Source organism: Patiria miniata, unplaced genomic scaffold, assembly GCF_015706575.1.
Source record: "Patiria miniata isolate m_02_andy unplaced genomic scaffold, ASM1570657v1 HiC_scaffold_6, whole genome shotgun sequence".
Lineage (NCBI taxonomy): Eukaryota > Metazoa > Echinodermata > Asteroidea > Valvatida > Asterinidae > Patiria > Patiria miniata.
In genome coordinates, this window is record NW_024037073.1 from 13,249,036 (window position 1) to 13,263,670 (window position 14,635).

General features: G+C 42.2%; 1 protein-coding gene across 1 annotated transcript in view; it reads right to left on the reverse strand.

Moving 5' to 3' along the window:
* LOC119743111 (papilin-like) overlaps nt 1-14,635 on the reverse strand; it is a 74,763-nt gene that overhangs the window by 2,407 nt on the left and 57,721 nt on the right. The window contains exons 33-42 of the mRNA XM_038219465.1: nt 13,922-14,140; nt 12,097-12,264; nt 10,078-10,287; nt 9,381-9,548; nt 7,657-7,881; nt 6,724-6,906; nt 5,925-6,209; nt 4,113-4,391; nt 3,216-3,395; nt 1,664-1,753 (exon numbers count right to left, since the gene is read on the reverse strand). Of these exons, the coding sequence (XP_038075393.1) occupies nt 1,664-1,753; nt 3,216-3,395; nt 4,113-4,391; nt 5,925-6,209; nt 6,724-6,906; nt 7,657-7,881; nt 9,381-9,548; nt 10,078-10,287; nt 12,097-12,264; nt 13,922-14,140 (2,007 nt within the window). The remainder of the gene's footprint in view (nt 1-1,663; nt 1,754-3,215; nt 3,396-4,112; nt 4,392-5,924; nt 6,210-6,723; nt 6,907-7,656; nt 7,882-9,380; nt 9,549-10,077; nt 10,288-12,096; nt 12,265-13,921; nt 14,141-14,635) is intronic.

The following is a 14,635-nucleotide window of genomic DNA, read 5'->3' on the forward strand; positions in this document are numbered from 1 at the left end:
TATCAAGGGCGGATCCAGGAATTTTCGCAGGGGGGTGTTTCATCGGCAAAACATTCTGAAATATAGACAGTTTTTTTCTCTGGACATTTTGCCTCCGAAACCAATAGGTGGTGGGGGGGGGGGGGGGCACTGTTCAAATCTGATGATTATTAACACTATATCACAGAATAGTGACAAATACCTCCTAACTAAGCTGGCTCTGTCCGTATTTTGTGCAAACGCAGACATTATTACCAGTAAAAAATTGTTTTGGTGTCACAGCAGGGGGGTTTCTCTCTTTTTTTGAACTCCCCCCCCCCCCCCAGATCCGCGCCTGCTCATAATGTGTCTGTCATATCTCAAATAGGCTAATGATAAGTAAGAGAACACTTAAGTTTGAACATTTGGAATAAGCAACATACTCCTTCTTATTCCAAAGGTATGTTAATCAATTTATGCGAGGGTTTCATGATAGATAGATATGGAATCATTACGTACTCAAATCTGTGTGTGTGTGTGTGGTTCTGAAAAGAACTCGACATTATGGACAGTATGGTCTGTCTGTCTGCAGGAGATGGGAAATGTACATACATGCTTACAAAAATAAAGCTTTAATCTGTAAAGATTTCTTGAAAAAAAACCCAAGAAATGTCTGACAGGAAAATAAATGAGGAAAACAACAGCAACAAATGTGACATATAAGACCGAAGAGTGTCTGTTTTCGTTGTGCACAATTGTGCTGTGTTAACCAGTTGGGTATCCGTGATGCGTACTCTGAAAATCCATGTGTACATATTTCTCTGCACACTTGGCAGACTTAAAAGCTCAAAAAGAGAGAATTTCAAGTTGATCAGCTTTGCAAAAGTACACATTTTACTAAACAAACAATTAAAAGTTAAAATCAAGGTAGGCCTTAATTTTTCTCCATAGGATTCACATACAAACTGTTTTCTTTTTAGGCCAACCATTAATATTTATCGTTTACCCCTCCATTTCGTCGGTTTTTTTTTAAGTTGCAGGCAACAAATCTTGATCCTGTTCAATCGCTACCCGAAGTGCATACAATTTCAATGGACAACGCCGTTAGGATAACGCAATACACAAAGGACGTATGCATTGCTTATTGAACAATTGATTTTAATGCATCACGTACTACGCTTACTGCACACATAGATTTTTTGGCCTTACACAATCTGTAATCAATCCTGTTTCTTAAAGCTATAGTCCATCATTTGCAGCTATCCGAAAAGTGGCTGGCGTCGTTATTGTTGAAAAACATACTTGGTTGAAAGATAGTAAGTGGACTAAACTCCCTGTGAAATTATTCTTTCTGGCAAGCTGTCATTTTGAAGTAATCAACGAAAGAATGCCTTTCCAACGGTGCTTCGTAGCTGCAATCGGCTCAGCGAGAACGTGTCTCGGACGCTGAATTCAGGCGCAATTCAAAACATGATTCAGCAACTTTTGATTTGAAATTGAGATCCTAGAATGCTGTTTTTCTCGGAATATACAGCTGAAGCTGAGCTGAAACCCCATTAGGTTAGTTGTTCAATACCCTTCTTTAGATTTTGAGCACTTTTGTTGCTTCAAACGAACAAAATGCACAAAATTACAAATGATGGACTATAGCTTTAAAAAACAAAAAACAAATCTGTCACAGACAGAAAGTTTCAGCTTGACTTACCCAGGACAGTGACTGTAGCCCTAGCACTGTGACTTGAGATCCCATTAGCTGCAGTGCATGTATACGTACCAGCATCGGTACTCCTCAGACCTGGGACATTAAACAGTTCAAGGCAAAGACATATCATACAACGTTGCAATAAAGAGGGATTTCTGGCAATCATACCAAACTGCAGGATATTTCTGATGAGAAGTCATCTGGCGTTTCAAAAAGGAATGACAACTATGTGCACACACGCCCAAATACGACTTTGTGGAGTCCTAAAATACTGGTAAAGCCATTCTTCAGAACTTATTTTTTTTTTTTTTTTGGGGGGGGGAGATTTTTATGTAATGTACAACTGCATTATTGTTCACTCAAGTGTTGCTGGTAAGAAAGATGCAAATTTCTTAAGAAATTTCGTAAGTTGGTCTTTCCGAGCATAAAGTAGCATAATTTTAATTACAAAATGTCACAGACGTTGAACGATCAAAATGTCACGCACGTGACTACAGAACAAATCCCATTTTAACCTAAAGCAGAGGGTGTACATTGTTTATGCATTCTGTAAATCACAAACGACTAGTCTTACTCCAAAATAAGTATGGGTGCGTGTGTCCTTAGAAATTGGAGAAAAGCGTGAATTTCCGATATGGGCCGGACAACATTTTTTTCGTCTGATGTCACACATGTGACTGAACTTTGATGACCCCTCCTAATATTTTGACACAATTTGTGAAAGTAGAAACTATACTCTGAGGTAGGGAGTAAAAAGTACTAACCAAATGAATCAGTGAAAGTAATAAAAGGGGTAAAGCTTAAAAAATCAGACGAGCCCCATTTTATGTTACACAGTGACCAAAGAATGGCCGTCAAGAGATTAATTTGGACTTAAATTTAACCCTTTAAAGGGAATATACATCATTTGCTTTTGCTGTAATTTTCAGAAATGGATGGAATTGGGGGGTTGGAAATATATAGCAAATATAGTTACACTGACTTTTTTGAGGTTTTGGTTCGAAAATGCTATAAAAACCAAGAAAAACAATCATTTTCCTGTAGTCTGGCTCCCTGACTCCATATATGAAGAAACAGAGCAGTTTACATACATTGGGGAATTGTAAGGTCAGGGAACCAGTCTAGCTGGCTTGTACCCGTTCATAGGTGTGTAATCGATTGCAAACAAGTGCGATGGTCAATTGGGGCCAGTATTTGAAAAAAAGCCAGTTTTTTCCAACGCTGGTCGGCCGACCAGCGTTGGAAATTGATACAAAAATACCACTTTTCTTGAAAATGACAGTATACCAGGTGCCATGATTTTACAGGATACTTTACACTGTCATTCACTAACAGTCCAGCAAGGTATTTCAAAATGATTTGGTAGTTTTATTTTTTGATGTTTGCAAATGTTGTATTTTCCCTTTAAATCTGGACCTCTTCTTTTTGGCTTTTATTATCTTTTTTTTGGCGGGGGGAGACTGGGATTGTGTAATGGGAGTGTTCAGACCCCCCCCCCCACCCCTTCCCCGTTGCTTTGCCCTTGAATACACTCAGGTTAACAATGACAACCTACCATTGATAATGAGATCCCCGGTGGACATGAACTCAAAGCGGTCCATGGGAGGGAGCCCTACGTTGTTGACCGTCCAGCGGGTAGTGGGCTTGGGTGAGCCTGTGCTGCCACAAGACAGCCTGACAGTAGCTCCTACGTCAGCTGTAACATCCTGGGGCACGTTCACAATCTGCACCTCCGCTGTACAGGTACAACAAAACAATGTGCTTCTGTTTAGTCATTATTAACAATACAATACAATACAATACAATAAAACTTGATAATCCCATTGCGGGAAATTCCATGGCCTTTTTACACGTCATTTGGTTTAAAACACATAAAAAGCACGAATGTAAAAACTACACAAATACAAAAAAAAAAAAAAAAAAAAAAAAAAAATAACTTATAACATCTGTCCGTAGGCAAGTAAGATATGTCAATTTACTGTGTACCTGTACTGTGAGATTAGAAGGTTTGCATGGTGGAAAGATACTAAGACAAGTTAAGTCCGCGGTAGCACCACGTGAACAAATCTCCCCCGTGAGCACGTGTGGCTCCGAAAAAGAACCGGAGGGACCCAACGCCCCGAACAGCATGCTCCGCCCGTCGTCAGGAAAATGTTCATTCTCCCGACGACAGGCAGAGCACACCGCTCTGTGTAATTACTCAGTATGTGTAATTATGAAGATGATTCCTGAACAAGTAAAGGTGGCATCCCACTAATGCCAATTTTAATGCTTAAATTGAGCAAAACATATGACTTATTTTAATAAAATCATAAGAAACTGAGTTTTGAAACTCTTTTTTGTATATGGCTTTGGCTTGAGGAGAGCTGGCAAGGGACTTGAGGGACTTCAGCTCAATAATGGTCCATAACTGAAGAGTTATGCGGATGATGATACCGAGGGCCTGATTTACCTTCTACTGTTAGAGTCACCGTCTTCTTCTGCACAGTGCCAAACATGTTGCGTCCAGTGCAGACGTAGTTACCCGCATCGCCCAGCTCTACGTTTTCTATGTGTAGCGTGTCGTCATCCAGCTGGGTCATGCGGGGGTCGTTGCCGGGCAGGAAGGCCACGCCTTGCATCCAGGTCACCACGGGTTTGGGGTTGCCTGTTGCCTGGCATTGTAGCTCTACTACATCCCCTTCCTTGGCCCGCACGGAATGCTGGCTGGTCTCGGGAATTTGCACTGGTGCTGTCAAAAAAAAGATAGTCACACAACTGTTATAAAGCTACCGTAATTGTGACCCAACCCAACAAAGTAGGTCAGAAGTCTTTAACAAGTTCACATCGGATGACATGTATACACGCGAACATTTTGCGGTATTTGGAACAGATGACAAATAAACATGCAATGAGCTAGACCGGAAATATCTGTCTCTGACCTGCCGAGCGAGCAAGGCTGGAAATATCAGGGTATGCTACCCGCAGATGACAGCCTGAACCCGCCTGACATCAAGGTTTATGAAAAACAATCCTGCGCCTGGGTCCCTTTAATGTTAATTGTGTTACTCAATAAAGTCAGAAGGATTACCTCTTATGGTCATAGTGATCTTTCCCCTAAGCATGTGTGTTTACCGTTGCCAACCCGAGGAAGTGAGCCTACATTTCCGACAGTGAACACACATGCTTAGGGGAAAGATCACTATGCCAATAAGAGTTAATCGTTTTGACTGACGAGTAACCCAATTAACAAGTGACAATTGTCCTTAAACTCATTTTGGTCAAGGAGGAACTCCTTGGCCATTCTCCCAACCTTGGCTTCGTCTTTTGCAACAGATCCACATCGACGGAATAAGTTCAAGAGTTTACTGCACATGCAAATAAATATTACTCCAAACGTCAGATGATCGTATGTTGTTCTGTAGCAACAAATGCAACTGGAGTGTGCTAGCTTTTGAAACAATTTACCCGGTAGCTAGAACCTACAGCTCATGCTGGAGATGAGCCAAGCTTATGACACCTCAACATTTACAAGTGCTCAAGGCACCGTTATGCACAAGCCTGAAAGAACCACTTTTTACTTGGCTTCAGAGTTGTAGTTCAGTACTTTTCAAATACTGAATTTATTTCTAAATATTCAGCTGGTTGTACATCAAAGCCGGAGGGACGCGGTGCAAAGGTTACACAGCTGAGCTGTTTTCCCTAAAAGAAGGTCAAGTCGGAAGTCTTTGATTTACTGTTAAGTCTGTGAAGCATTAATTAAGCAATGTCCATGCTCTATATGGCTAATTTTAACATAAAACTAGTTAAGTATTTGGCAATAAAGTCGATGAGTACTCAAAAAAGATGCCGACAACACTGACTGGCTGCCACGGAATAATCCACATAAAATGCACTATGCCTTCTATTGAGTTTATGCACTATTACCCCTCAACACAGAGATACAGCGGGCACATGAACGTCACTGCCATCTGCACTCTTGCGAAAATGCTACCAATGAGTACCCATTTGTGAAACAGTGTGAGCATAGTGTGTCCCACATATTGGGAGTTTTGACACTTGTAGGATATTCACATAAAGGATATGGTAACCCACAAGGACAACTCTACCAAAGGCATTCATACTGCCACAAGAAGATCCCGCCACTTTTTGAATTTTTAAATTAAAAAACAATGCTATTGGGATATTAGGTTGATGATCTAATATTCGGTATATTCGGCAAAGCTAGTCCTACTAATGTTCCTCTATAATAAGCTGAGCTTAAGTGCTGAGCCAATCTACTTACTGAAGACATCTACATCCACGGCAACCTTGGCAGCCTGTCCCACTCCATTGGACGCCCTGCAGACATACGGCCCAGCGTCTGCCTCCATTACGTCCTCGATGACCAACGTGCCGTCCTCACTCACGCTAATCCTGCTGTCCCTAGCAGACATGATGTCTACATCGTTGCGATGCCACGTGATGGACGGGGTGGGGTTACCCTGGGCGCGGCAGGAAATAGTCAGGGTACCGCCCAAGATTACTGTGGAATCCGAGGGGGCCACTTCCACCATGGCTGGGGTGACACCTGTACATGACAGGGAATATGGAAATATAGGAACTCTTTTGACTTTAATTTGCGTACAGATCTCACTGTGCCTTTGACTGACTTTGCCTGAGCTACTGCAGGGCCGGAGTAACTGTTCCGTAGGCCTTAGGCACCATCAGTTTGATACTAAGCTGTCCTAAGCAACCCAGGCCAAACTGGTAGCTCTAAAAGCCTGTTGGCACCGTGCTTCACAATGACAAACTTTACGCGTAAATTTTGTACGTACATGTTCCAGCAGCTAAGTCACTGTCAGTTGGTGAAAATGAAAATTCTGAGAGAGACGCTAAAAGCTTATTTCTTGCGTGTGCGTAGGTGTCGTTGTGGGTGTATGTGTTTTATGGCACACTGTGATATTTTCGTAGGTCCTCAAATTTTGTGTAGGCCCTAGGCACAATGCCTACTGTGCCTATTGGATAATCGGGGCCTGAGCTACGGTACGCAATAGACAAAAAGTCATCATCTAATAATTCAATGATTGGGCCAAGCAACTCACCTGGACAACCGAAGCGATCTTCCCTGCTGGCTTGGGTGACGCCATCCGGGCAGCAGCCAAACGTTGACGTAGCACAGCCCTCATCACCTAATGGATGGCTAGGGCTCAGAGTCACGCCATCGGTAGGCTCAGTGCCATTACTCATAGGCTCATTAGCCGTGGTTGTGCTGTTCTCGTAGTAGGCTATTTGGAGAGAAAAAAGGACCCTTCATTTCTACAAGGCTGTAGCAATGGAAAATCTAGAACTAGACTTAGTACCATGGCCGTCCAAAGAAAATGTGGAGCAACAACATCAACAATGACCTGAAATGCATACAGACAATGCAAATCTGGCATTGAACTGAGTGGAGTGAAGGAAAGCTATCCAACCAAGAGGACATGATCATCATGGAGTCCAACCGTCGAGATTGGGGACAGATGGACTATAAACAGATGGATGGATGGATGGGTGCTAGAACTCCTTTTTTGAAAGTTTGGCTTGGATTGGTTATACCTGTATTAGCGCCCCAGGGTGTACTATATACAGTAACATCAGATTTCATAATTTGCCACACACAGGGTATGGAGTCCAAATCAATGCTACCATGTGCTATCTATCAACTTGGGATGTTACAGACTGTAAGCAGCTGTTACTTGAGCTTCCTTGTTGACAGACAGGATGATTATCCACACCCTGTTGCGAAACTGGCTAGACTCACCAAAAGGATTTATTTGTGGTTCTTGTCAGAGGGGTTAATGTTTGGCTAGGATTTTCAGGGTCAATAGTTCAACCCAAGCTAAGGGACACTCACCACGCTATTTGGCTATGTTTGAATGAGGAACTTGTGAAATATACCAGAAAATGTCGGCGTAATACAAAAAAATTAAGCAAACTGGACTTGATTTTGGAGCTGAATGGGTCGGCGGAGGGTTCTGAGTGAGATGACTCCTTACCATCACAGTCCGGTCGGGCCCTTGGCACCTTGGGAATACTGCTGACAATCTCTTCCCCAGTCATCTCATCCACACACCAGCAGTAACCAGTGCTTGCGTGGCACTGCAGCCTGGAAAACAGACCTTCAGCTGTGCACTGCGGTACAAAGTTGCCGACGATGGTTTGGGCCTGGGCATGCTGTCTGGTCACCAGGCAGAGCGAGACGGGCTCGGAGGTTGTGGTTACTGAGGGAGGAAGGGAGGAAAGATGTACAACATCACAAAAGGATCTTCAAGACAAATCACCCATATGTGTTTCGTGATTTGTTGTCATAGTAATAATGTATTTGGGGGTGCAATGGTAAGAAAATATTTCTGCTTTCAATAACACAAGAAAAATGTTTTAGCACAAACATAATTCATATCAGCGGTTGCACAGAAATTGCTGTGCATGCAGCTTTGAATATTGAAAAAAAAATGTGGAAAAAAAGAAACAAGAAGTCAGGTGTGTTTACAAACACAAATGCCCCGCAACGGTGACAGTTCCCATGACATAACACCACTCTTTTAACATCAACTTACATGTACCTTGGTCACATGGAACATTCATTGACAGCATTAGTGTCTTCTGTAGGTTTTATATGAATTAATCCCTAATCCCTATAATCTCAGAATAAATACATGATTTCTATTGTTTTAGCCACTGTGAACTTGACCCTTGACCTTTTGGCCCCAAATTCAATAGGCTTCTTAGGATTACCAAGAACAATCCACAAACCAAATTTGAAGTTCATATGTTAAGTATTTCTCAAGTTATCGCGCTGACAAGATTTCTATTGTTTTAGCCACTGTGAACTTGACCCTTGACCTTTTGGCCCCAAATGCAATAGGCTTCTTAGGATTGCCAAGAACAATCCACAAACCAAATTTGAAGTTCACATGTAAAGTATTTCTCAAGTTATCGCGCTGACAAGATTTCTATTGTTTTAGCCACTGTGAACTTGACCTTAGGCCTTTTGGCCCCAAATGCAAAAGGCTTCTTAGGATTGCCAAAAACAATCCACAAACCAAATTTGAAGTTCAAATGTAAAGTATTTCTCAAGTTATCGCGCTGACAAGATTTCTATTGTTTTAGCGACTGTGATCTTGACCTTTGGCCTTTTGGCCCCAAATGCAAAAGGCTTCTTAGGATTACCAAGAACAATCCACAAACCAAATTTGAAGTTCATATGTTAAGTATTTCTCAAGTTATCGCGCTGACAAGATTTGTCCGGACACACACACACACCCACATAGTCGTTTTTTGCTATGCTTCCGAGGATTGGCTTTGTGTTTTCCTTTGTCCCTGTAATATAACACTCTCCCATAGACTAAGCACACAAACCTGCGTTCGAGGACAATAGGCACCTTCCTTCGAGGATCAATGGCCCCTTTGTGCTCCTTTTGTTGTCTGTCCTCAGGCGTAATGCCATGCAGGAACACCCACCCACCCACACACCCACCCACGGAAGGACAAGGCGGAAACAGTATGCCCCTTCGGCTTCGCCGCGGGGCATAAAAATAAAAGGTGGGCAAACAAAGTGGTAACGTTGAAAACAACTTCTCTGTTTTTCACTTTTGCTTTCGTGCAGGGCTAATTTGATCGTTACAACTGTGGCATCTCCTACGTAGGAAATCTGGCCAAGTTATAAGCAGTCATTTATTATATTAGACAAATTATACATGTGATCTAAAGTTTGTATTACCTTGCACCGTGCAGGATCGCTCACATTCCTCTCGGCTTTCAAATCGGTTGCCGTTGCCTTGGCAACCACCATAGATGAATTGCTGGCACGCCCGTTCCTCAGTGTCATAGTACCACATGGCAAAGTAGGCCAGGCAAGGCCCGGTGGCCTTAGGGAAACTACACATATCTATTTGGGAGGTAGAAATGAAAAAAAATCATGGTACCTCGATCTTTACTACTGTGGCAAGCAGGCTTTGAGTAGAACATTTCAAAATTATCTAGAAAGTTTAAGTTTAAGCCATTGGTACTACTGGGGTTCAATTGTGGGGGGAACTTTTGGGGGCCTCATTTTCTTGGAGGGGGGCACTCAAAAGGTTCTGCATCTGTTAGCTACTGTGCAAACTCCATCTAGCAGATATCAAGCACAGGGCAGCACAGAGTGCTGACACGGAGCAAGCATGTTTAATGTGAAGAGCCCCCCTGGTCAGTTCAAGCAGACTGCTGGCTTTTAACGATACAAAGCTCATTTCTGACGTCTGCATTTTTGAAGGTGCCGGATGTGAAAATCCTTAAGAAATTTAAGCAGTTTTATATTTATACATTTAAGCATACAAAACAAATTGGGACTGTGCCATTGTTTTATTTATCGGTCTTCTCTAATATAAAAAAAAATCTGTCGATGATAAACAACCTCATTAAGAAATTGCTTTGCCTACCGTCACAATCCACCAGAGGCATCCCTGGTTCCCGCATGGTCTCCCCTTGCTCCATTCCAGTCTCGGTGACGCACCAACACTGGCCCGTGCTGCCGTGACACTGCTTGGATGTGAACCAGCCATCCTCGGTGCACTCGGGTACAAACCTGCCGGGGGTGGGGTTGGCCAAGGCTTCCTCCCTCTGCATCTGACAGGAAAGCATCTCAGGACCTTTCAACAAAAAATAATATTAATTACTTGTAATGAATGCATCTTCAACTGGCAGTGGCCCAACTGTTTTTCTTTGGTCTAATTACAGCCTTTAAAAACCAAACTAATCAAAAAGAAATTAAAAAAAAATTAACAAGGAAACCCCCCTAAACATATGTGATGCAATCAAGCTAAATTAGTCATTTGTCAGGAATTTTTACATGCAATCAAGCTAAATGAGTCGTTTGTCGGGAACTTTTATTTGGAGATTCAGGCCAAAATAGGGCCACTTCATCACATCACTTCGTCACATCTCTTGGTGTTCCAACCTTCATAATTTTTTAACTAAAGATGGTATCAGCATGCAGTTTTCACAGCAGTAATGCTGAGATTGTGCTTTTTTTAAATCTGTAATAAAAACAATTTTGACCAGGTTCGACAAACGACTCATTTAGCTTGATCGCATCACATATTCCACTGGCTGAAAAGCCAATTACATCTTTCTTTTATGGATTTCTATCGTTGCGTCACTTTTATAAGCAAATGGTGTCCGTGATGTTAGTGTGCTCCTTGCTGTTCTCGATGCTTACAGCCGCTATGGAATGGGTAGAGGCTCAGTTAGCAGAGAACTGTGTGCTTAGCAGCGCACCATGAAAATGGGACCTGACCTCACATCATACCTGTACATGTTGACATGCAGGCAGTACCCACAAACCCTTACAAATTGTCCTGATTGCTGTATGCGTCATAGCAAATCTACCTTACCTAAGTAAAATTAATGGACTCCACATCAGCAGTCAAGGACTACAATGAGCGTTCTTACTGAACTGACGGATATAGGAGCCAGCCAACTTTTTGGCTGGGATAGGCCACTTTTGTTCTTCTGCAAATCATTTGCCCTTCACTGTTAACGATACCACACACACACTAATGGATTTGGAAGCTTTTTTTAAATAAATATATTCACACTAGAAACATTTCAACTTTAGTCATCACCCCCAAAAAACACAAAATATTAAAAAATGCTCTGCCCTTGTGCAAAAGAGTACAATTTGGCGCAAAATAGTTGACTGTTTTCCCTGTTAATGCCCTGGGAAAAATGGCCTCTCCATGGTTACATCTTGGTGGCGCTCTGTATTGTGAGTAACAAGCATGCAACTGGGAATTTATAAAAACGGAGAAACTCCAAACCACACATTGCAAGACTTTGTACAGTGCTTTTCAATTTGTAATGGCATTCACGAGAAGTAAAAAACAAGGAAATCAGCGGATTCGAGGAAAAGTTGCATGCCTGGCATACACTCCTATCAAGACCAGGTAAACAACTATTCTTAAAGAGGTTGTGGAATGCTCGAAGACATTTCCGTCAATTTTCGGGTATATGTAGCCTAAGGTGTAATGAAATAAAAATGGCTATTGTTTCTGTCATGAAATGAGTACAAAGGGTACTTTTGAGAGCTATTTTTCAGGTCCTGTTTCAACCCGAACGTGCAATTTGTGTAAAAGTCGTCATTGCGGGCAGCAAACAAAACACAGTAAATCGTGACGTAATAAACAGGACTCCCGATGCAGAGTAGCATAAACGAGTCCTGTTAATTACGTCACGATTTACTGTGTTTTGCTGCCCGCAACGACGACTTTTACACAAATTGCAGGTTCGGGTCGAAACAGGCATGACAGGACTTGAAAAACAGCTCTCAAAAGTACCTTTTGTACTCATTTTATGACAGAAACAATAGTCGTTTTTATTTCATTACACCTTAGGCTACATATACCCGAAAAATGACGGAAATGTCTTCGAGCACTCCACAACCTCTTTAAGGTCTATACCTTGTGGTAGACAGGCTTGTTGGCATTCTTCCTGGCTGTCAAACTGGTTCATGTTGCCTCCGCAGCCACCGTAGGCAAACTCCTCACAAGACATGGTCCCCATGTTGTAGTACCACTTGGGGATATCGGCACGGCAAGGCCCAACAAACTTAGGGAAGGAGCACTTGTCTGCAGATACAACACAGACAGATAGATATAGATAGATAGATACGTATATCTAGCTTTTACATCAAGACTAAGCAAGCATAAACAAAGCTATTCCTTAAGTGCAAACAATTCTATTCAATTGATTCAGAGTGGCTATATGTGACCTGCTCCACAAAAAGGGTATTATGTCGCAAAAAAAGTGAAATTGAGTTATATACATGTTTGGAAAGCCCACAACGTAAGCTTTCATTTGATATATAATAGAGCTCCACAGCCCCTCCCGTTCTGGAGATATGATGTATTTGCATGTTAAATACTTCCTTGGAGTTCATATTACACAACTGAGAAAACAGGCCTTGAAATAACTGGCTTTGTTGTAGAACAACAGAACAATAAACACAAAATGGTTGTTTTTTCCCACTTTATTCATCAAAATCAACTTTTCTGTGAATGAAACCTGAAACTGTAGGTATTAAAGATGTCATTCATGACAAAAAATGAAAATCACATTTTGACGAAATTTTCACCTCTCAATGTTGAGCGGGCCATTACACAATAATGCTCGGCACGACTTAATACCCTTTTTTGTGGAGCTGGTCACATATTCACTGCAAGTCTGTTCATGGTCGACACAATGGGCCAGATTTAGCCCATTCATCATCGTTATCGGGTAATCCTGTAGTGCACTGTCTGACTCTTCTCCAGTCCGCAACCAGTTTAAGTCACAAGTGAAAAGTCAGTCAGTCAGTTAGTCATTCAGTGAAATAGGTACAAAGAGCAAATCAGGCTGGCACACTATAGAACCAGTAAAAACAGGATATACAACTAAATTGTAACAAATCTTCAATTGACACCACATAGGGATAATAATAATGATAATAATAATAATCGGCATTTAAGAACGCCCTTTTTAGTAAACTAACTCACGGTGCTTACAGTATTATTATTACCCCTGATCATTGGGCCAATTAAACATTCCAAATACCATCTCAGCTCCCTGGGGAGTATACAGCTCGATGCTGCCTATTAGGCGCAAGCAAGCTAAATCAATCACATAACCATCTCTGCCCTCACAGGTACCTATTTACCCCGCCAGGACTCGAACCCACAACCTGCAGCTTTGCCCACAGACCATGAATCAGTGCCCTTAACCACGAGGCCACAGCACTCCACTGACTATGTGTATTATAATTAATTATTTTAAGGTTGAACAAAGAAATTGACTGGAGCAGGGTTTGAACCTGCGACCTCCAGTTAACAGTTTCTGCACTCTACCAACTGAGCTACCCAGCCCCATGTTGGCAGCTCCCCAGTTAGTCAATGTCTTTGTTCCAGTTAACCACACATCCAATTTTTACCATGGATCCCATCAAATAAAAGACCCAACAACTTTCTTCACTAATTTAATAGTTTGCAATGGAATCAAGTTATAAGACCCCCAAAAATTGTTCATGTGTTTTCTCTGTTTTCTAAAATGTATAGTATCCACTGAACTGAAAAATAAAGCGGTTAGTTGCTATGTACCCTACTTAAAATAATTTAGATTGTGATATGCTTCAAACAAAAATAGCACCAAGAGCAAATGATTATGAACTTGTGTGCATGTAGGCACTGACTGTTAGTGGTTATATGTGACAGAAGTCTTGGCTATAGGCAACTTGGAAGTCCACAATCTTACCATTGCAGTCCAGCGGCACTTGCCCGCGTCTGGTCTTGGTGCCCCCCTGGGCCACGCCGTCTTCGTTCACGCACCAGCACTGACCAATCAGATCGTAGCACTGACGGGACTCAAAGGCACCCTCGCTGGTGCATTGTGGGACAAACAGGTCCAAGCGGTCGCTAGATAAGGCCTCCTCTCTCTGAATCTCACAAACCGTTGGCGGTCGGCCAGTGAACTCTAGTGATCCAAGAAAGACATAAGAAAAGAAACAAAATGAACAAAGAAATTGAGAGATTTTTACTGTGGCTGGCTAGTTCTAAATAAGTCTAAAATTGCCGTAATTAAGGGGCCGTTCACAATTATCAACATTTTCACAAGTGTACAAAGAGTACACTTTTTCAAGACCCCCCCCTCCCCCCTAAAAGTGTACGAAAAAAATGTTGATTTTTTTTCACACAAGTCTATATATAGACACTTGCATGTGATTTAAAGGGTTTTCATGTGACACCGGCCGTTAAAAACACGCAGTGGATACGGACTATACATGTACATGTACATACAGTACATTTTCATGTACGTGTGTAGGACAATGCCGCGCATGCTGTACACAATACGTTCATGGGATGCAATGCGGGGCCTGGCGCGGGGCGCGACCGGCTCGGCAAGTGCTTGATCGGCATCGGTTGGGGCTGTCGGCTGTGGCGACGGGCGAGTAAACAGATCGACATATTT